This window comes from Amblyomma mixtum, chromosome 2 (genome assembly GCF_055824585.1).
Source record: "Amblyomma mixtum isolate Tamu chromosome 2, ASM5582458v1, whole genome shotgun sequence".
In the NCBI taxonomy this organism is placed as follows: domain Eukaryota; kingdom Metazoa; phylum Arthropoda; class Arachnida; order Ixodida; family Ixodidae; genus Amblyomma; species Amblyomma mixtum.
In genome coordinates this window covers 292,339,442-292,360,214 of record NC_143013.1, presented here as the reverse complement: position 1 = coordinate 292,360,214, position 20,773 = coordinate 292,339,442, and the positions used below count along the sequence as shown (strand labels likewise).

At 44.9% G+C, this 20,773-nt stretch overlaps 1 protein-coding gene across 1 annotated transcript in view; it reads right to left on the bottom strand.

The window, feature by feature from the left end:
* The window catches only part of LOC149364485 (ATP-binding cassette sub-family C member 5-like), a 38,993-nt gene that overhangs the window by 12,907 nt on the left and 5,313 nt on the right, over positions 1-20,773 (bottom strand). Inside the window, exons 4-20 of the mRNA XM_089574448.1 lie at positions 19,676-19,820; positions 18,415-18,562; positions 16,294-16,376; positions 16,010-16,183; positions 14,873-15,020; positions 10,623-10,879; positions 8,811-8,963; positions 8,219-8,362; positions 7,988-8,059; positions 7,050-7,174; positions 6,906-6,978; positions 5,471-5,828; positions 3,996-4,055; positions 3,430-3,629; positions 2,634-2,691; positions 2,371-2,507; positions 1,446-1,575 (exon numbers count right to left, since the gene is read on the bottom strand). Coding sequence (XP_089430574.1) covers positions 1,446-1,575; positions 2,371-2,507; positions 2,634-2,691; positions 3,430-3,629; positions 3,996-4,055; positions 5,471-5,828; positions 6,906-6,978; positions 7,050-7,174; positions 7,988-8,059; positions 8,219-8,362; positions 8,811-8,963; positions 10,623-10,879; positions 14,873-15,020; positions 16,010-16,183; positions 16,294-16,376; positions 18,415-18,562; positions 19,676-19,820 — 2,465 coding nt within the window. The remainder of the gene's footprint in view (positions 1-1,445; positions 1,576-2,370; positions 2,508-2,633; positions 2,692-3,429; positions 3,630-3,995; positions 4,056-5,470; positions 5,829-6,905; positions 6,979-7,049; positions 7,175-7,987; positions 8,060-8,218; positions 8,363-8,810; positions 8,964-10,622; positions 10,880-14,872; positions 15,021-16,009; positions 16,184-16,293; positions 16,377-18,414; positions 18,563-19,675; positions 19,821-20,773) is intronic.

Below are 20,773 nucleotides of genomic sequence, written 5' to 3'. Positions count from 1 at the left end.
TTTTATGCCATCAGATGAGTCCATACATGGTTCATTTCGCGATGGTCGAGCAAGCGCGTTTAATTAACCCTCACTAGACTAAGTGGGTAAATTGGGGTGCGTCTTATACACGGGTGCGTCTTATATACCAACTTTTTCAATGAGAGCCTTCATATATGGCGGGTGCGTCTTATACAAGGGTGCGTCTTATACACCGGAAAATACGGTACTCAGACATATACCTGCCCATATAACTGCCACTCACATTGCCACTGCTCCGTGCATTCACACCTGGGCCAACTAATGTTCATAGCACACATCTGCACTGACGCTCAGGAGCATAGTATTTGCACTTGCACTAAATTGCCCAGACACACATCTGTTCACACTCTCAAGGAACTAATTAAAGGGCAGCTCTGCAGGTTTTCAGCGATTCATGTATTCTAATGAAACTTTTACTAAAGCTTTTCCTCTCCGTCCTGATCATTTCATCTAGTTAGACAGCCGTGCAGCAATTCATTCGTGCACAAATCGATATTGAAGACTGTCGTTTCTGTGGCCTCAGTGCAGTCGATTTCTGTGGATGACACTGCTTTTGCGACGTCAGAAGCGTTAATCTTACGTTATACCCGCTCCCTGCATGAAGAAATACTGAGGCTTGAATTAGGTCAGCTCTGGCCTTTCCTGGACGATCAAAGTGCATGCGAGTGTATTTCATAATGTATTTGAAGTCATCGCTCCGTCAACCAGAGCTTCGTTCCTGGCCAGAAACAGTTTTAGTTCCAGCTCGATATTTCTGTGGTTTTAAAATAGTACCAAGTAGGTTATGCCGAAGAGAGGGGACTCCAAGGAATCCGATGTGGTCATTAGTTGTTGCCCTTTAATACTCAATTTCTGCTTGCTCGTGCCAGCAAATAGGCAAGCTCACACCTTTAGAACCAGTTCGTGTGAGAACTGCAACTGCAATCGCTTTGGGCAAGCCTGTCAACCTGTCACAGGAAGACATGACAGCACTACCATGTGGGTACGCAAGAAGCCATGCTGCAGGGGATCAGGGGATGGGAGCACCAGATGTGGTGTATAAGGGTGTCTCGTTTATTTACGTTCTTGTCCCTGGAACTGAGAGCCCATTATTTCTGCTCACCATGACAAGACACCATGACTAAAGTAGACTCCTCTCTCATGTGCAATAACACAAGCACTGCCACTGACCCCAACACCTGGGGTGTTGTACAAAGCCAAAATAGACTGGATGCTGATAAAAACCCACCATTTTCCAAGAGCAGTCATTGGAGCTGAAATTTAGAAATCATTCCCAAAATTCAAAAATGATGTATACTAGGTACTCACTTCACTCAACCTATGGCTAGCAAGACCAATCTGCTCTGTTGTAAAATCAGCAGTAGGTTTTTCAAAAACAAGATGAAGAGTTTGTAAGGAATACGACTGATCAAACAAGCACTAACTCTCATCCATGTCTTTGGAAAACCGGTTAGTAATGCGACCAGATGGGGTCACATCGAAGAAGCTCGTTGGGCATCGTAGTATCCCTCGAAGCATTTGGTTGTGGAGCCTGCTGGAGGCATTCAACATAATCTGGAAGGAACAAAAAAAAATGATCTTAAAGTGCACAAGCAAGCAATGCCAAGGTGCTCCAAGATAAGGGATATGAGTGTTCAACTCTCTTAAATATGTAAGCTTTCAACAAACAGAACAGATTCTGTACAGTCAGGCCGGAATGAAACGCGAACACACTTATGTCATACATTTCTGCTTTGCAGCGAGATATTTTTTCGATTATGCATTTCAGTAGGCCCTTTACCCAGAGACATGAATCAGGCTTGTTGTACACTTCAGCTGAAAGTAGGCAGGTAAAATATTTTGTTTTCTCGACATGCTCTGTTCGCGTTTCATTCCAGCCTGACTGTACAAGTTTATTCTCAAGTCACTCAATGTTTGCTACTCTTCTCAAATCCCTTTTGCAATCACCAATTCTTGTGCCCTATTAGAGGCAGTGAAATTTGTTGCTTGAAATTGCAAGCTAGCAAGTCTGCAAAGATGAAGAATACAGGGACTATATATACCACTAGGGTGGAGCCCTTAACAGTATGTTTGCTCCTTCTTGGTTAGGCTAAGTTGCATTAGGATAGGTCAGTTGAATGTAATGTTACTAGCCATATAGGATCATACAGATCTCTAAATGGGAACGAATCATGTAATAAGCTACTTTCGCCAATAACGAGAACTACTACCTCACTACTCTACACAAATAAATTGTGGAAGGTGTGAAAATCGGCTGTAATAATCTGTGTGGAAGCTCTCGCACAACTACACGAAAAATCTACAGACTCCACAGAAATACAAACACACGCAGTGCACACATTAGCCTACCATTGTGCATGCGATGCCCTTGACGATGCCACACAAGAGCATCACAGGCACAGCCACACCATACGCAATGTAGTAGAAGCTGTCCGAGTGGCCACTTGCGTCTGTGTGCATCGATTGGTTGCGAGCAGTCAAAAGGCCTGCAAAAAAGTTGACAAAGAAAAAAAGAGCAAGATATTTACATCTGGTTGCCAAAGATCTTTACACTTTGTTTAGATAACCAACAAGACTTTCAGCTTAGTCATGCGTTGAAGCAATACACAAACCTTTGACTGGAGACTGCGTGGATGTTTCATTGGCAAAGGCAGTTTTTTTAGCCTGCATCTAAAATGGGAGGGGAAAAGAGAATCATCATTAATAAAGATGGATGTAATTACAAACATGGAATGCTCAAGCAATATAGTCATTAGGAATTAGTGTGCAAGCGAGCAAGTAACACTTGATCAATGTATACTAGATCACATAAGAAGCTCTGCTACCTTAGACAAAAGTCCGAACAAAAATGTTCAGCCAATTTAGCGCCCGGAAAAACTACAGTACATGACTCATGGTGTACACCGCCCCCGCACATCCATCCTGACTAGCTTGCTTTTCGCTATGGCCAACTGCGGCCGGCCCACAGCTAAAAAAACACCCAACACAAGATCAACACTAAGAAAAGTGCACATTTGCCAGTCTGCTACACATTGATGTGCTGCACGCTGAAATAATAACACACAAAAATGTTTTCATTTGGATCTGGTTTCATAGTATGTGTTGATGAAACAAGATGAGCCTCAGACATCCTTCTTCGTCCTTGTTGTCTTAGCGCTTGAAAAACCTCTACCCTATACTCACAAATAAGCAAACAAACTTCGATCACACTGTTTCCCTAACACAATCAATGTGTAGCTAAATATTTTTCTGGCAATGCCACAAATAGTTCAAAGCAAAGTCCACTTTAATACAAAAAAACACCTCAGCCATGTGGCGTGGACTGCCATGAATGATACGGAGAGCAAAAACATGGAAACATTGCCGTAAACTCACCAGTATTCAAATCTGCATCCATGCCAGACTTACCGAGTCGACCCAGTACTGCAGCCAGACGTTGGCAAACATCTGTGCGCCAACGAAGACCAGGAAAGCCACAGCCAGCATGGCCACAACGCAGGGGCCACCTGCAGCTCGCACGTAGAGGCAGGTCGCACGTTTCGACAGGCCCCCAATCGCCTTCTCCTCGTCTTTCACCAGACGGCTGCTTCCTTCCATGCTGCCATCCACTGTGAAGAGTGCGGCCGTCCCTCAAGTGTGACCTCATGAGACTAACTTTCAAGCCATGGGTTCATTTTTGTGCACGTTTCAGCTCAGTGTGATTTCAAGCTATGGCACTGCTAACTCGATTGGAGTAGGTTCAAGTCGAGTCAAGTATGAGTGAAGCCTGCTTGGTTCGGTCTGGTCTAGTCATGTTACACACCGAGTACAAGACCATTAAGCTACTGCTCACCACACTGATGGCTGAACTCAGTGGAAAATTTACTGGCCCCCAGCTCCCTTTTGTGACACCAAAACTAATGGTAGTACTAATACAAATGTATGCTATCTTACCGAGCAAAAACAAAATTTTCATGCAAGAAAAAACTGCTTACCTGTATCCTTGTCACCAGTGAGTGTTTCTTTCGAGTCAGCAATATCTGCCTTTGGCATATCTGGGGAAAGAGAAAAACATGAAATTGTAACTTCACTGCTATTCCTCATCAATGCGATTAAAAGCTTAGGGGTCATGTTCAGGTTTGGTTTGGTTTATGGGGGTTTAATGTCCCAAAGTGACTCAGGCTATGAGGGAGGCTGCAGTGACGGGCTCTGGAAATTTCGACCACCGGGGGTTCTTTAACATGCAGTTTTTAAGATGATTGTTTTTAAGGGTTTTTAATTATGTCCTGTAACTATGTGCTGTAAATTATGTCCTGCATATAATGCACAAACCCTGTGGGTTCTACAAATGGTTTTAAAAGACAAAAGTATAAATTTCTTTCAGTAGAAAGGTGCAAAGAGAGTATGGAAGCATACTGCAGAGAAAGTTAAATGGAAAGTAATGTAAGCAAAATATAACAAGACCATAGCATGCCAAGACAAGCCCATGTTCTCAGAGGAGAATAATCTCTATAGTATCTTGTTTTTGCTGTGGTTAAAGTCTTCGAGCTCTCTAAGTCCGGCCACGTGCAAAGAGGTGACCGACTTTGCATGTACCTGCCAAAGCCAAACCTCAACCATAGTGAAGGAGAGGAAACCCGTGCGACTAAAATTTAATAAAACATACCTTCTATAGCTTTTACAAGAACTCACTACCATAGGCCACTCCCATACATTTGATGTACTTCAATAATTGGCACATTTACTCAGACAGTTGCAGAATCTGTGCCCACAAGCCATTTGCCTGTACCCACTGCGTAAGACCAAAACGGACCTACTAAAACAGTGGCCACATTTCAACAAAGGTGAAGCACAAAAACACGCATGTACATATTAGGATTTTAGTACACACCACCCACCATATAAAGAGTAAAACCTCGCACAAAAATGCAGCTCACATTTTGGAAAGCATAAAAAGGCTGCTCTATTGCATTAACAAGAACATTTTAGTGCCAGCTGCTACAGCTGGACTCCTCTCAGAGATTGTCATCGTACATGATGCAACATAACAAAGCAAAGTTGCAGGACTTTGTTGCCAGTCACATGAACTATAAAACCTGAATGATCAATGAGTCCACATGACACCAAGAAACACACGACACACAGACCCACACCTGACCTCCTTACACTACATGGCCCCCGTAACAGCGGACACAAAAACTAACATTGCATAATCACGAGAGAAGCCAACAGCCACAGAAACCAAGGAGCACAGGGGATTTTTTTTTTAATTAATTTATTTTTTTTGTGGTGTTGATCAAGTAAGAATATTACTGAATATGTTGTCGCTTAAAGCTAATTGATTAGAAAAGCAGAAGAAAAAACAACCACAAGCTGCCGGTGGGATCCGAACCCACGACCTCCACGTTATTCGAACGCCCTTTCAACAACTTTTTAGTAAGGCATATATACAAACCACAAGGAGACCAACCTCCAGCTCCGGACTCAACGGAGACCTTGGCGGCAGCGTCCATTTCGAACATCTTGCGGTACTCTCCGCGGAAAGAGATAAGGGCGGCGTGTGTCCCCCGCTCGATGATGCGCCCCCCGCGCAGAAAGAGTATCTGCTGGCACTGCTCCAGGGCGGCCATCGAGTGGGTGACGAGGAAGACTGTCTTCCCACGCAGGGCCCCCAGGATGCAGCGGTCCAGCAGGCGGCGTGCCACACGAGTGTCCACGGCTGACAGCGGGTCGTCCAGCAGAAAGATGTCACGGTCGCTGTACAGGGCCCGTGCCAGGTTGATGCGCTGCCGCTGACCTCCGCTCAGTGTCGCGCCTTTCTCGCCGATCTGCAGACAAGTGTCGCAGGAAGCAGACAACTTGCTTCAACTGTGGCAGCAAGCATCACCTTTACGGGCAGTCAAAAACATTTGTGCCAGCGCGCAATGCTCACAACGAGTTGCTGTTGAATAAAATACTAACCACTTCTCATGCTTAAATCAACGCCTCATATGACCTGAAAACTTCTGGATGGGGTTTGTTTACTAGAAGTGATGGCGCTGCACTATTAAAACCCAACAAAAAAACAAACCAGACAAGCTACCGGAAACTAGATAAAGCTGAAAATGTACAAATGCACACAGCAAACAGCAGCTGCTTCGTCTCATTATGTAAAGAAGAAAAGAACCGCTCTGGCTGTGTAGTATAATGGATGCACTGTTGAGCTAACCTCACTATCAAAGTTACTTGTAGGGATAAATAAGGGTGGAAACAAGATAAGGGTGTTGGCTAGGGAAAGAATTTATGCATGTTTCCCTTAAGCAAGGCTAACACTGGGTAAATGTACCTCAAAGTAACATGTTCAGTCAGCCTAACCCTGGTGTCATAAGCACACCAGGAAGCTCTACTCAGTGGCTCACTCTTCCCTGTAGAATGTCTACATAAGCCCACTCACAGTGGCACTCAAATAAAATGTGCAGCTAATCACCAGCTTTGAAGAAAACGCATGTGAATTAAAAAGCTGCTATTGTAGCTACCCAACAGCCTGGAAAGTGGCGAAATGACATTTCTCCTTTTACGTGTTGTTGCCGTTAGACAATGTTACAAATGACATCACACCCAGATAGCTAGAGAGGGTTAATGAACCGTCATGTTCAATCTACTATGAGATTTACTTCACACGCATTACACTGCCACTGAACTTAGAACTGCCCAATTCCAGAATTGTACTAGGTATAAAGTGCACTATACCTACTAATCTGAGGAATGTTATGCACCTGAGAATGTTTCCGTGAATTATAATTATAATAAGAAGCCACACCTCCTAGCTGCACAAATGCATGTTGCACGTCTGCTTTGCACACTAGGCCAAAATAAATCAGACAGTGCAAGCAAAAAAAAAGCCTACACGGCAGGAGAAATGTTACCTCTGTGAGATCTCCGCAAGTGAACTGGGCCAAGTCAGGCAACAGGCAGCAAACGTCAAGGACTGTGTCATACCTGAGAAAACAATGAGGCCAAGGTTAGAGCAGTAAGAGGCACAGAAATCACTCGCACAGCAGATCTTTCACCTTGACTTCAAATAAGGCAGCCCAAAAAGAATGTTGTCCCTGATGGTGGCATTGAAAATCCAGGCTTGCTGGGTGACAACTGCAATGCTGCCGTTGACGTCTATATCTCCAGTCAGCAGGTTCATCTGGAAACATTTGAGAGGCACCATCAGCTCAACACAGGCTCCTTACTTCTTGTTGCGAACACTGTCACATTCACACCACAGTAGCAACACGGCATGGAGAGACTGTGAAACAAAGCACCATGCTAACAGACTTTCGCAGCTTAGAACCAGCAGACAATCGCATAAAGAACTCTAAGGGAATAGCCACATACAGTGAACACTCATTCAAACTGCTGGCTTAAGTTATTTGAACTCTAGCTGATTTGATGGTTTATGAGGGGGTTTAAGTGCGTCAGGCTATAAGGGATGCCATAGTGAAGGGCTCTGGAAATTTCAGCCACCTGGGGCACTTAAACGTGCACTGACATCGCACAGTACACGGGCCTCAACTTTCGCCTCTATCGAAATTCGGCCGCCGCAGCCGGGATCGAACCCGCGTCTTTCGGGTCAGCAGCCGAGCGCCATAACCACTGAGCCACCGCGGCGGCAAACTAGATTTGAGCACACTTTCAGTACCCTTTGAGTTATATAGCACAGTTGAGTTATATAGCAGTCAACTCTCGATAATTTACCTGAATGCCGCTTAACGTGCAGGAGGCATACGAGATGTTATCGACAAAAGCCCAGCTTTGTTGACTGCACAACAGAACAGCAAACGTTCAAATACGATTTCTGCACCAAAAGAGCCACAGTGATGTGGCTTCCACCTAAACAAGCTTGCATTTACAACCACTAAGCAAAGCTTAATCCACACTGGAAAATTCAGTTTCCCCAAGGTTAGCAATTTATACACGTGAGGTGTTCAAAAATTCAACACCCTCAGTAGACACCTACCTCACCGCACATAGCATTCAGCAGTGATGTCTTGCCACTGCCCACTCGGCCACAGATTCCGATAAGTGAGCCCTGAAAGCAGTGGAATCAAACACTACCTCAATAATAGAAACCACAAAACAAAGTTGTTGGGCAACACATTAAAGCAATATACTCCTTTTATAGCGCATGATGACCTTCCTTATATTGTGTTTTATGCACATAAACAACTAATGCATTCCCTTTCCTTACCTTCTTGATGTGCAGGGTTATATCTTTCAGTGCCTCCTCGGGTTCAGCGTTTGTCTCGTTAATGGGCGTTATCTCGTTTGCATCTCCGTTGCACACATCGTCTCGTGCAGACCTCTGCCCTGTCCGCTTGGTATTTGGCACACCCTTTTCGGAAACAAAATGCGGCAATAAATATAATACCGGATTAAGCCATAAGCCATTTGCAAACTTTGCAAGGTGAAGAAACTGTTTACTTTCGGTTAGCACAACTTTACAGTTGTTGCAGGGGTAAGGTTTCAGAAAAAATAATAAGGACTTTTTTTTCCCCAACTTCAGAGAAACCAAGAAAAACATCTTATTAATTAAATCAGATGCAGTGCAATGCATTGTAAATGGCCACTCAAACATTTCTCACTTTGCCTTTAAGCATATTCATTCTTTGCTTTTTTTGGTCAGACTCATTTCACTGACATTGCATATTTATACACAACTACAGGACCTCAAATATTGCATCAGAAATCAGAAAAGGCAAATGTTTTGCACCGAGGCCTCCTTTGAGTGAAAATTACATAGAGGCGGCAGTATGCATTAAAAGACACCATGGCTAACTAACCTGGAACCTGTCCTTGACAATGTCCACACTGTTGATGTTGGCCGGCACAATGTTCCACGTGAACGTGGCATCTGAAACTATCACGGCAAACCGCTTGTCCTTCTCCTCTATTCTCCTTGTCCACACTTTGGCATCGTCCAATTCCAGGAGCTCCTGCACAGGTATTAGAGACGACCCATGCACACGCATCAGCTTTACGTGCCAAGAATGCGATTCTTAAACTGAGCATGTCGAAACTACAAGAATGCACTAAAAACACCTGTAAATCACTGAACCCTTTTCTTATATCTAAGAATCTTGACAATCCGTGCACGTTGCACACTCCTTATCACTTCAGCGTCATGTCAACTCACAGCATCAACCGACAGACGAACATGTTTTCAAGCAATAAGCTTTCAGCTTTTATGGGCTACAATGTCCCAAAATGACTCAGGCTAGGAGGGACACTGCAGTGGAGGTCTCCGGATAATTTCAACCACCTGGGCTTCTTTAACGTGCACCAACATTGCACAGTCCACGGGTCCCCAGCATTTCGGCCCCAACGAAATATGACCACCACGACTGGGATCGAACCCGCAACTTTTGGGTAAGCAGCCTATCACCGTAACCACCAAGCCACCACAGCGGCTCAAGCAAATAGGGTATTGTTATGAATTTATTTTTATAAGAGAAACTGAACACATGCAGAGACTGATGCTATAGTATATTCACATGAGATTATTACATGACAGCAGTGATGACAAAGTTTGCTCAAAATAGCTGCCCTTGTAAAACATGGACCAGCAATTACATTTATCGGCTGTTACAAGGCGGCATTGCCTTATAATCTTGAACCTGCCACCTAGAGAAAGACAGTTGTGCTGGTGCAGCAAGGCTCCCATTTTTGATTGCGGTGAGAGAACACTAAAACTGCAATTAAGCTTTGCAAATGCACTAACAAAACATTTTATTTTTATTAAAATTAATCATTGCATCTTAGTTTCAAGCATGACTATATTTCCTGAGACGACCTTCGTCTCCCATGAACTGTCTAGCTGCATAAATGCATTTATGCTGCCCTCTTATTGTGTGCTGCATGTTAACACTTCATAACAACTCTGACATGGCGCTGAATTTTCAAACTGGAAACAAATCAGGCTGCTAATCAAGCAGAACATGCTTCAGCAAGGTTTCAGAGCACTGACCCACATCTAACCGAAATTTTCCACGTTCTACCTAAGGGTTATGTGCGAAAATCGCATGTCTTTTGGTTTGGTATGTGGGTTTATGGCTAATGGGGCTTAACGTCCCAAAGCAACTCAGGCTAGGAGAGATGCCATAGTGAAGGGCTCCAGATAATTTCGACGATCTGGGGTTCTTTAACATGCATTGACATCGCACAGTACACAGGCCTCTAGCATCTTGCCTCCCTCTAAATGCGGCCACTGAGGCTGGAATCGAACCTGCGCCTTTTGGGTTAGCAGCCGAGTGCCATAACCATTTAGCCACTGCGATGACTTGCATGTCTTTTCCATCCAAAATTATTCAAGAAAATGACAGTGTTGGCTTTGTCCATTCTTCTAGTATTACTGACAACACACATAACCAGGAACCAATACTATTTTGAAGAGGCAGGTCCGCAGCCCTGACAGGCTAAATCCATTAAAAAAATAAAGCACACAACCTGCACAACTAGTAGTTGATATTTGTACTGTTCAGAATTAGCTGACTGCTTTACAAAGCCTGTGTTACAAATGAGATTCTGCCAAGCACCTGACGTGAAGTACACAAAGACAGCCAACGAGACTTGTGTATGTACGCAGAGGCACACACCTGGATCCTCTGCAGCGCCACTTTGGCCTCGGTGACTGCTCGGATGGCGTACGGCAGGGTGCCGATAGAGAAGCCCATGCCATTAAAAAGTGCAAAGAGAGTGAAGGCCTTTGAAGCCAGCAGCTCATGGCCTGTGGCTCCATAGCCTAGCAGTGTCGTCACAGTCGCCATGATGAGGATCACTGGCGTCACGGTTGTTGACAGTGACTGCAGAAAGTTGCCCTTCATCAGCACTTGGCGCTCGTCCTGCCGCACGCCTGTGAAAAGGAAGAAGAAAAAGGAATGATTGCAAACTTGTGTAGCGTTTTAAGATTTGCAGTATGCCCTACAAGCAATCCTTATAAACTGGACAGTAAGTACGACCGTGATTAGTCTAATGCTAGGGTCAAGTGAGCATGCAGCTATATGTATATATATGCAGCTATATGCCTTGTTGTACATGCCTTCAATCAGGTATTTGACTATGTCTCAGCTAGCCCAGGTTTTCGTATTAGCTTTTTGATGAGGTGCACCATGTTATTAGAGTTTAAACTGAAAGGCCAACTGATCTGCATCTCCATTTACCTCCATTCGGCAGGCACAATGCTCACGTGGAAAGTTGCAAAATAGGCCACAACATCTCCCGTATGCCGTATGTTCAATGAACATAAAAATGGCACTTCTGACTCCGCAACACAGCTTCACTTCTCTACAACGAACTACAGTCGAACCACGCTACAACGAACGTCGCTTCAACGAAACAGTTCCAATTCCCCGTCACCTCGCCGTAGAAAGTAATGGAACAAATTTCTCATCACAACGAACCATTTTTGGAGCGCGTTCCCGTTTCAACGAAATTTTTGCTATGCGAAGCCGGGGTTAAAAAATCTATCTTACAATAAAACAAGCATATCGCCACCCATCTGTGTACTTCCGTAGGTCCAGGCTGCTTTGTTTCACTAGACTTTCGCTGGAATCAATTGATCGACTCATTCAAACGCACACGAAGGCTCTGGATTGGATTCGATTGGATGTGGGGCTTACCCTTTATAACGGGCGGACATTACACCAAAGTCCTAGCCAATGTTGAGAAGCTACGCCGGAGTCTATCCCATCGTGTCGTCACCACCACCACTTAATGTTTCAGCCTATTCCAATTTTCAAGGCAGCACTTTGTTGTTTAGAACGCCCTGGCCTTGGAAATGGCTTCTTGTTCGCTTACTTCGCTGCCGGTTGCACTGCCCCCAGTCAGCTGACCTGATTCAAAACCCAGTGCCAGTGGAAGGGTACATCCACTCTGTTGGCAGGGGTGGAGCGATCGACAAATCGGAACCACATGTTCGATCATATCCTCTTCCTGACCACACATTGCGTGCAAGAAGTCCGCATTGTCCTGGCCGATAATCCGCGCTTGCCACTTCTTCGTGTGCAGCGCCCCCGCCCGAGCCTCGAAGAGTAGGGCACTGCCAAGGGAGTTGTCTGAAGTTGTGCGAGCACTTCAGTGTCAACACTGCAGGTAAGCACGGTCACTGGTGCTACCTATACCACAACACTTGGTACTTCTGGCATGGTTTGCATGTTGCACTGCATAATTATGGGAACTTTATAATTTCAGCTGCAGTACAAGGTTTCGTAGACCTCGGAAAGCATGCACCTGAAGAAAAAACAGTTCCTGCAGATCATGGAATGGTGATGCTCTTCCAACCATTTCAAGGTGTGTAATGCTGTTTATACTGGCTTTTGTGTGCTAACAAACCTTGTGTGTCACGGTTCACTGTTACATATAAAGAGGACTGGTTTCCCATTGTTTATTACAGCTGTGCTTTAATAATTAGTGTCAGCCCGGCTATACAAACAAAAAAGAAAAACAACATGAGGAGAGACAAGGTTTTGATTATGCTTGACTCAGTAAGCATTCAGTGCCAGATACTGAATATATGAACTGCGTTGCTCCTTTAATAAGTTATGCACGCTGAGTGTGTGGCTTTTTTACTGTGCACGTGACTAGACCCAAATACTTGGTGTGTTTGCATCAAAAGGCAACATTACAGGTGAAATCCTGCCAAAGCTTTTGCTGGAAGCAATACTGCTGACGAAACGGGCTGGACTGTTTGTAGACTTTTTGACTTGCGACGGTGCTTCATGGAACTGTAGTATGTGGAGGTCATTTGGAATTGAATGTGGGCGGAGCTTCACTGCAGACTTAAGTTGTGTCCGACTATGGTATTTTTTTTTCTGTGGCCACTCACTATGTGCGGCAGATGGCCGAATCACAAGTCAGCGTTCAGAGTTGTTCGCTCTCCACGTTCACTTGCACTAAGAGAAAGTCTTTAGCGAAAACCTGCGCGTACAGAGTAAAAACTCTGCTGTGTGTCCAAATGTAAAATGAGATCTTTTTTAGATAGCATGGCTAACCTGCTAAGCGCTGCGATGTACCAAATAACGCATCTTTTCATTCTCTGCTCTCCGCAGAAGCTTCACTCTTCTTACTAATGCATCTCTAAGCTGCAGACATTTCGTTATGTCTGCACCGCGCATCACAACCAAATTTCAAACGTGACGCGTTCGCGCGACGCACGTGCTGCACCGCCCCCTTCAACAGCCGCGACAGCTGCAAACCAGCTGCAAGTAGCGCCATCTACAACTTTCATAGCTCCCCTATGCGCCCCGCCGGCTCCCGCCCGCCACTTTTTAGCCACCATAGTCTGGCCTCGGTCCAATTTCCTGATCCGGCCCCTCCGAACCGCACAAACAAAAAATAAGGCTGTTCGTGCACTAGTTTTACACATGGAGGAAAAAGAAAACTAGGGAGGGAGCGTGATGTCACGCGGCCAGCGTTCGCAAGCCGAGTGTTTATGAAGCAGTTTTCTCCGTCAGTTTTACGCTCTCCCAGTCAGTCCTTTGTTTTGGTTCTGGTATGTTTTAGTGCGCACGTATGCGTGGCTTGTGGCGCGGAGTGTCTACAGCAAGGAGGTTGATCTACAGTCAGTCTGCCGCTCTAATCAGCGCGCGCACGCAGCGGGGCTATATTTTACAGAACGCTATCACGTGGCGTGATCACGGAGAGAGGGGGGAGAGGAGGTGGGGCAGGGGGCAAACTTTTTTTTTGCCATATCTTTACTTCCTATAAGACAAGGCTTCAAAGCAGTCGCTGGACACTCCCTCCTCAGTGTTTTACACGCTTCGCTCCGCTAGCTTCGCTCCACGGAAAACCGGAATTGCTTGGCGGTGATGACAATCGGGCTGGCTGCCTTGCGACCATGGAGGAAAAAAAAACTGAGGAGGGGAGCGTTCGGCTACAACCTTGCTTAGTTTTAAGAGGTAAACATATAGTAAAAAAAGTTCGCCCCCCCCCCCCCCTCTCTCCGTGATCACGCCACGTGGTAGCGTTCGTAAAGTATAGCCCCGCTGCGCGCGCGCATGCGCTGATTAGCGCGGCAAACTGACTGTAGATCAACCTCCTTACTGTAGGCGCCCGCGCCACGAATCGCACATACGCGCGCACTAAAACATACCAGAACCAAAACAAAGGACTGACTGGGAGAGCGAAAAACTGAGGGAGAAGACGGCTTCGTAAACACTCGTCTTGCGAACGCTGGCCGCGTGACGTCACGCTCCCTCAGTTTTTCCTCTATGCTTGCGACAAGGCGCGGGTGCAAGCTCCCGTTTTTTTTTTCAAGCCAGAGCCGCAACCAATCCGTCGCCAAAGGACGCAGCAGCCTGGCAACAGAAGCAGAGAGTTTTTTTTGTTGTTTTTTTCACTCTTGCTTCAGCGCTGCAATCGACACGAGCGGAAGTGCCTTTCTCTTGAAGGGAAGGCACAAATTATCAGCGCAGAATCCAGCAGCAGGAAAAAGGGAGATGTTGCAGCGGACTGCGGCATCTCACAGAGCACGCTGTCAACGATCCAGAAGTCGAAAGATGCGATAGCCCAAGCTCTTTCTGACGCAAACGGAAAAGCTGACGCATGCGGAAAAAGCTGACTCATGCGGCTCACGAGGTCCTTGAGAAGGCTCTCTACACGTGGTTCCTCGACGTGCGCGCAAAGAAGACGCCGATCAGCGGAAACATGCTGCAGTAAAAGGCGCTTGGCTATGCCTGAATGCTGGGCATCGATTTCAAAGCCAGCTCGGGTGGCTTTCGCTTCAACGAAATTTTTCGCGCGCCCCGTCAGTTTCGTTGTAGCGAGGTTCAACTGTACTACTACATGCACAGACAACAGGTATAGACAGGCACAGGTTTTGCATGACAAACAAAACAGCGGCACCCACCATGAATCTTGTTGGAGAAAGGGTCCTCCCAGGCATACATCTTGATGAGACGAATGTTATTCACCACCTCTGCCATCAGCTGCACCCGCTCATCCGCCTTCTTCACAGTTTGTCGCCGGAGCTTGGCAATGACCGCTGCAATGCCACCCTGCAGACATACTGCGCACTCAGCCAAGGTTTCCACCCACACAAGGGTAATCTAGGCTACATTTATGGAACAAAATCAGCATTAATTGCTGCAATTTTCGCATAATTAGAAGGAAGTATTCACTAACACATTCACTTAGTCCACTAGGACGTGCATACTCAAATACACACAAGGCACACATTGCGAGAAGATTGTAAAGAACATCACACCTAAATACTGACTGGCCTGTTGAAGAAAGCAGTTTGTGGGCCTTTGTAATGGTATGGCAAATATGAAGAAAGGGAACTAGTATATGTTGTTAGCAGATGACCAATCTGCCAATTCAAATAGTTTATGCATGGATGGAACCCCTAATAAAAAGAAAGGCCTTAAATAGATACACAGCTTATTCTTCACCAATAAATTAACAGTGCTCAGGCCAATGCTGGCTGCTCGTTGCCAAATATAGACCCACAATCTGAAGCACAGCACATTTCGAGCAAGGTCTTGGACACTTCCACAACTCTCAAACTTTCACTCGTGGTTGTATAAAGAACATTACCAGGCTTTACCAGGATATCACAGATTTTTAAAGTTTGTTCTAGAGTGCAAGAAATACAGCAGCATACAGAAACTAACATTTCTTGATTTGTTTCACACATGACAGCAACTCCTCTTCTCGCTAAACCATATTTAATGAATAATTTTTCTGACTGAGGAGAATCAAAGTAAATACTTCAAATCACTAAGTGGCACAACAATTATCACAGTATGTCACTGAATGGGTAAGTGGCAAAGTTAAGAAAGTAGGTTGCTCGCAGTGACTGCATGCACTGAACAATGCAGGGTCAGTGCATTGCACAATTATCCTGAATTAAAAAGAACAGCAGCCAGAAGGAAAAAAAAAAATCTCAACTTCTATATCAATCACCTACTACACAGAGCTTGATTAAGCAGTCTTTTACAGGGCACGCCACATCTGAACATGTGAGAACTGTGTGTGTGTTTACCATGACAGGGTAGAACAGGAGTATCACAAAGTTTCCCATGAGTGCCCATGGGCCAATGAGGTAGCAACTGTAGACTAAGGTCAGCAAAAACATCACAGGCGTGCCCAGCATCAGAGTCCCATTCATGGCTGCATCAAATACCCGTTCCATGTCGTTTGTGACGTGGTTGATCAACTGAAGAGAAAAAAGAAATGAAGCATGAAGTAAGTCGCACCACAGTTACTTTTTTTCTCTTTATGTAAAAGATGTTCTGATCGGATGTTCGGAAAACAAGAGTTACAGACCTGTCCCGAGTGCTTTTCTTCAACCCTAACCTTGAGCATTCTTCGGTACATGAGCAACTGCAAGGCCCCCTGAAGTCTTATGCCTGCAAAATGTAAGAGAAACATGAGTAATAATTTGCTAAATAAAGCCAGGCAGCAATTTAACACTTTGTGGTGCAAGAGGTGAAATCTAACATTTTGGGATGGCTTTTAATGCCTGCAGGTAAGCGCACTGTACATTTTTAACCCAGCTTGTACAGTGCCATCTCATGAATGAAAAGCTTTTTTTTTTTTACTGTTTCTAGAGTTGTCATTTGGCGCGAGTAGGAGCAAGAGCGGTTTGAGTTAGCACTGCTCGGAGTTTGGCAAGTGGGCGCATTGGCCTAGACACAGTCAGCTCTGCTCCTTCTCAGACATGGTTGTTAAATTTCTCCATACCTCATTTTTGACATCAATACCTCTTTGTTCTAGAAAACAGTGCTACATGTTCACCTGCACTGACCTACAAGGCTTACACATGAATTGGTGTATGCTAGAGTGCGAAATATGCTATGTCCTGCTATGCATCCACCACTTTGCATTGTTCATTCAAGCAGCTTAAAATCCAATAGAGCTTTTGACTATAACAGCTATAATGCAGTAGATCAACCACTAATGAAAGAATGTGCTATGCTCAAGAATGTACAGTCTGCGCCATTCTTGTGTAGAGCGTAGAGTGGTGTGCTGCCCTGAAAACAAAGTTGCATCTCCCTGCAGCTGCTTGGTTCTAGAGAGAACACTTGTGCGGCCACAGCCACAGCCACAAACCGGGCAGATACACGTAGATTCCCCGGAAACTGTCCGATTTCAGTTTTTATAGTATGGAGCGCATTGCTCGAGTGCTCTTCACAAGGATGACTCAGACTGCACGTGCACCGGCTTTAGAGCATAGGGTTCAAGATGAAAGCAGTTGGAATGCAAGTTACAAAAAAAAATGGCAAGCAGGAAGATGCAGAAGCAGCAAGGCTAGACCCTACTCCAGGTTTCTAAGGCATTCATGCAGTTTCACTAGTTGAGACAGGTTCGCTTGTGTTCAGCGAAACTTGGTATAAGCACATGCATCAAAATTCCTGGTAAGCACTGAGATATTAATTTTGAGGTCCTCATCTGCGAATCCATTGCAGAACCTTTGAGCACCTACTAATGGTACTGAAGAGTCGAGGGAAATGGTGGCAGAAGTGTTATGCAATAGAACATAACTAATGCAACTCATAGTTGTGATGCTGAATTGCACTTGTTCCAAGAAATGTGCAGAAGTTGCAGCAACTCACATAAGGGGAGAAGAGAGCCTTAAAATGAAAATTTTTGTTGTTACGAGATATCGCAATGAAATTAGATGTGTATACGTCTTTCTTCCTCCTGTTTCAAAAATATAATTAGGTTCAGTATGCAGTCGAGCCCACTTATAACAGCCGCAGTTAAAATGAAAACTCACTTATTATGAACGAGGACGATGGTACCGTCAAAATATCCATTAGGGCCACGGGTCTGTGTCTCAGATACAACGAACAACTGCCTTCAACAGACTTCGAAACTTTGTTGGCATAGGTACCATTAGAGTATGCTGAATCCGAATATAAGTCATTTATGAAAAATCTAAATTTTCACATATTTTTACCATTTCAAGACCCACGTCCCCCTTTAAATACTTGACCTTATGTTCAGTCACAGACCTAGGAAAGAACAAAATTCTGAAGTCCATCAAAGCTCGACCAAGCAATTGTTGAATGGTTAGGCTGTGATGATGCAGATGCAATGGCAGGCTACGTCTCTTGAAAACCAGGCCGCAAGAAATTCAGCCTTTTCGCAGATTTATCGGCACAAACACTTTTCTTGACTGACCCTGAACAGACATGCCTCAAGTCGCATACATGACAAAGGCAAGCAGCTTCCTTGGCACCCAGCCAAAAGTAGGAGGCTGGGAATGTCTATAGTAGAATCCCAAAAGGTTTGCAGACCTCAGCTTCAGGCGCACTATCCAAGTGTGTACACATCTTTGGCAATGCAGCCCAATGTAATGCAAGCCAAAGTGTACAAAGTGAGAACAGGCCACTTGACGCTTGCATGTCAGCAGCAGCGGAAACCTCCAAGAGCCAGCCTCACCAGTGTGAGCACCAATCACCCACGCCATGCTCAGGCATCCCGACCGCATCAGCTGAGTCCCCACAAGGCTGAAGGCAAGCAGCAAACCAGTGCTCAATTTCGCATTGGGGTCCTCGATGTAGGACAGAATCGCACGCAAAAGCACGGCCTGCAATGCAAGACAAGCTGCATCAAACACACACAAGCTGGGAGGACATCAAGTGCACAACTACTGAACCATGAGCTGCAATTTATGCCGCTTTTCATAACATGCTTGATTGACAGTCGTGTAAAAAAAAATGCCTGGGATGTTCTCATTTAAAATGACACGTGAATGACCCCAGAAGAGTTATGGCATTGGGTCAGGCCTTGCATTGCTAACACTTAAAGGGACACCTGGGGACAACTCCATAAAATTTTTGTTCTCAGTAAAAATTGGTTATCGGCACTGGCTACACTGACGTTTGTCAGGCAGCACTCATCGGTGAGAAAATCTGGTTTAAAAATATTTCCACTAGTCGACTAAAATTTGCGACGTCCTTACCGAAAGAGACTGGCGACAACAGTTTTGAAGTGAATGGTGCTGTAACACAGCGTCCATTAGAACACAACTTGAGCCATTAGAACATGACCAAAATTAACAGTTATATTTTGCTTGAAGAAGTTGCGCTGATCACAATGAGCTACTCAACATCAGTTTAGAAACAAATACTGTTAATCTTTACTTCTTTTTGGCGTAGATGATCCCCAGTAAAGGACAGAAACAGCGAAAAATAACATTGCTACTGGGTGTGTACCGTCTTTGTCAAAAGTAACCAGGCTGCATGATTTGCTTCTAGCTTGTATATTAGAGCCCTTGTGACTTTCTTAAACATCAAAAGTTGTTGGAAGCTAAGAAGACCCCCAGTCCTTACCTTTAACGTTCATTTAAGCTTCAGGGAAGCTGTAAGGCCTCCCCTGTACGAGCTAGGAGCAAACCATGCAGCCTGGTTACTTTTGACAAAGACTGTACATGCGTGAAAGTCAAGTGCTTCATTATTCTTCCCTCACGTGCAGCTTCTCTGAACTGCTGGCTTTATAGCCAGCACTATCAAGGACAGCACCTCATGCCAGAAACTGGTAGCTGAAAGTTGTGTCACAGGAGGTTTCTTTCTACGTCGATGCTTTCAAGGGTCGATATAACCCATACAGTTCCTGAGGGGCCAGCACAGTGGTTTAGTGATCTCAGGAAGTGGCATTAGAGCTCAAGCTAGTCATCGGCTGAAAGAGACTAATTGCTTACAGGTCCAAGAAACTGGAAGGTCATGCCAAGACAGGTGAAGAAGCCAGAAATAATGGCCCGTGTCTTGCAGAACCTGGCGGCCGCCTTCCAAAACTGAGCCTTTTCTCCCATCAGTAACTGCTCATCCTTCCAGAGTCGTTCAAGCCTACCCGTGAAAAAACAGCAGCAGAACAGCAACAGCTTTTAAATGTGGTTTATCAACATGTTTAAATAAAAAAAAAGCTTCACAAAAAAATTTTCCGCCTGATGCATTCACTCATGAAAAGAAAAGAACACAAAACAAAAAGCTACAGTAACACAGAAAAAGCAGCATGGTGTTACAAAAAAAGCAGCATGGTCATATAGTTTCACAACAAAAAAAATGTCAACACAGTACAAAGTCCTTCTGTGCCCATGTTTTGAAGATTGATGCTTTAAAGTAGACGCCATGGTCACCACTAAACAATGTGGGCTAAATCCACCTGTAGCTAACAATCCTGCAATGAATGAACACAAATGACAAACTGGTCCCGAGTCCAGAGTTTAACCAGTCCAGAGTTTAACGTGGAATGTGTGCAACTTGGTCACAAGGTGCTTATCTGAGGTGCGACCTATGGCCAAGGCAGCATTTATGCAACTTCGACAATCGTTTAGTAGAATGAGTTTCCTCGCTCCCAAAAGACGCAAACATTTTGAGTTTCGAAATTCTGAATGTACAGAACTATCATCCATCATCATTCTCAGCCTGACTATGTCCAATGCAGGGCAAAGGCCTCTTCAATTAACCCTGTCCTTTTTCCAGCTTAGGCCACCGTATCCCCACAAACTTCTTAATCTCATCCACCCACCTAACTTTCTGCAGCCCCCTGCTATGCTTGCGTTCTCTTGGAATCTACTCCGTTACCTTTAAGGACAAGCGGTTATCTAACTAAGTTGGCGCTAAGTTCGGCCATATTCACATCACAAAGACGCAGTTAACAGCTTAAACAGCACAGAGATAGCTTTGTCCTTGATATCACAAGCAATGTGAACACTGCAGAAAGTGAGTTTCAGTGCAATGTAAATTTCTTGACCGAAATACGGAAAAAAGATTTCAGAGCAGCCACGTGAATTTAGTAT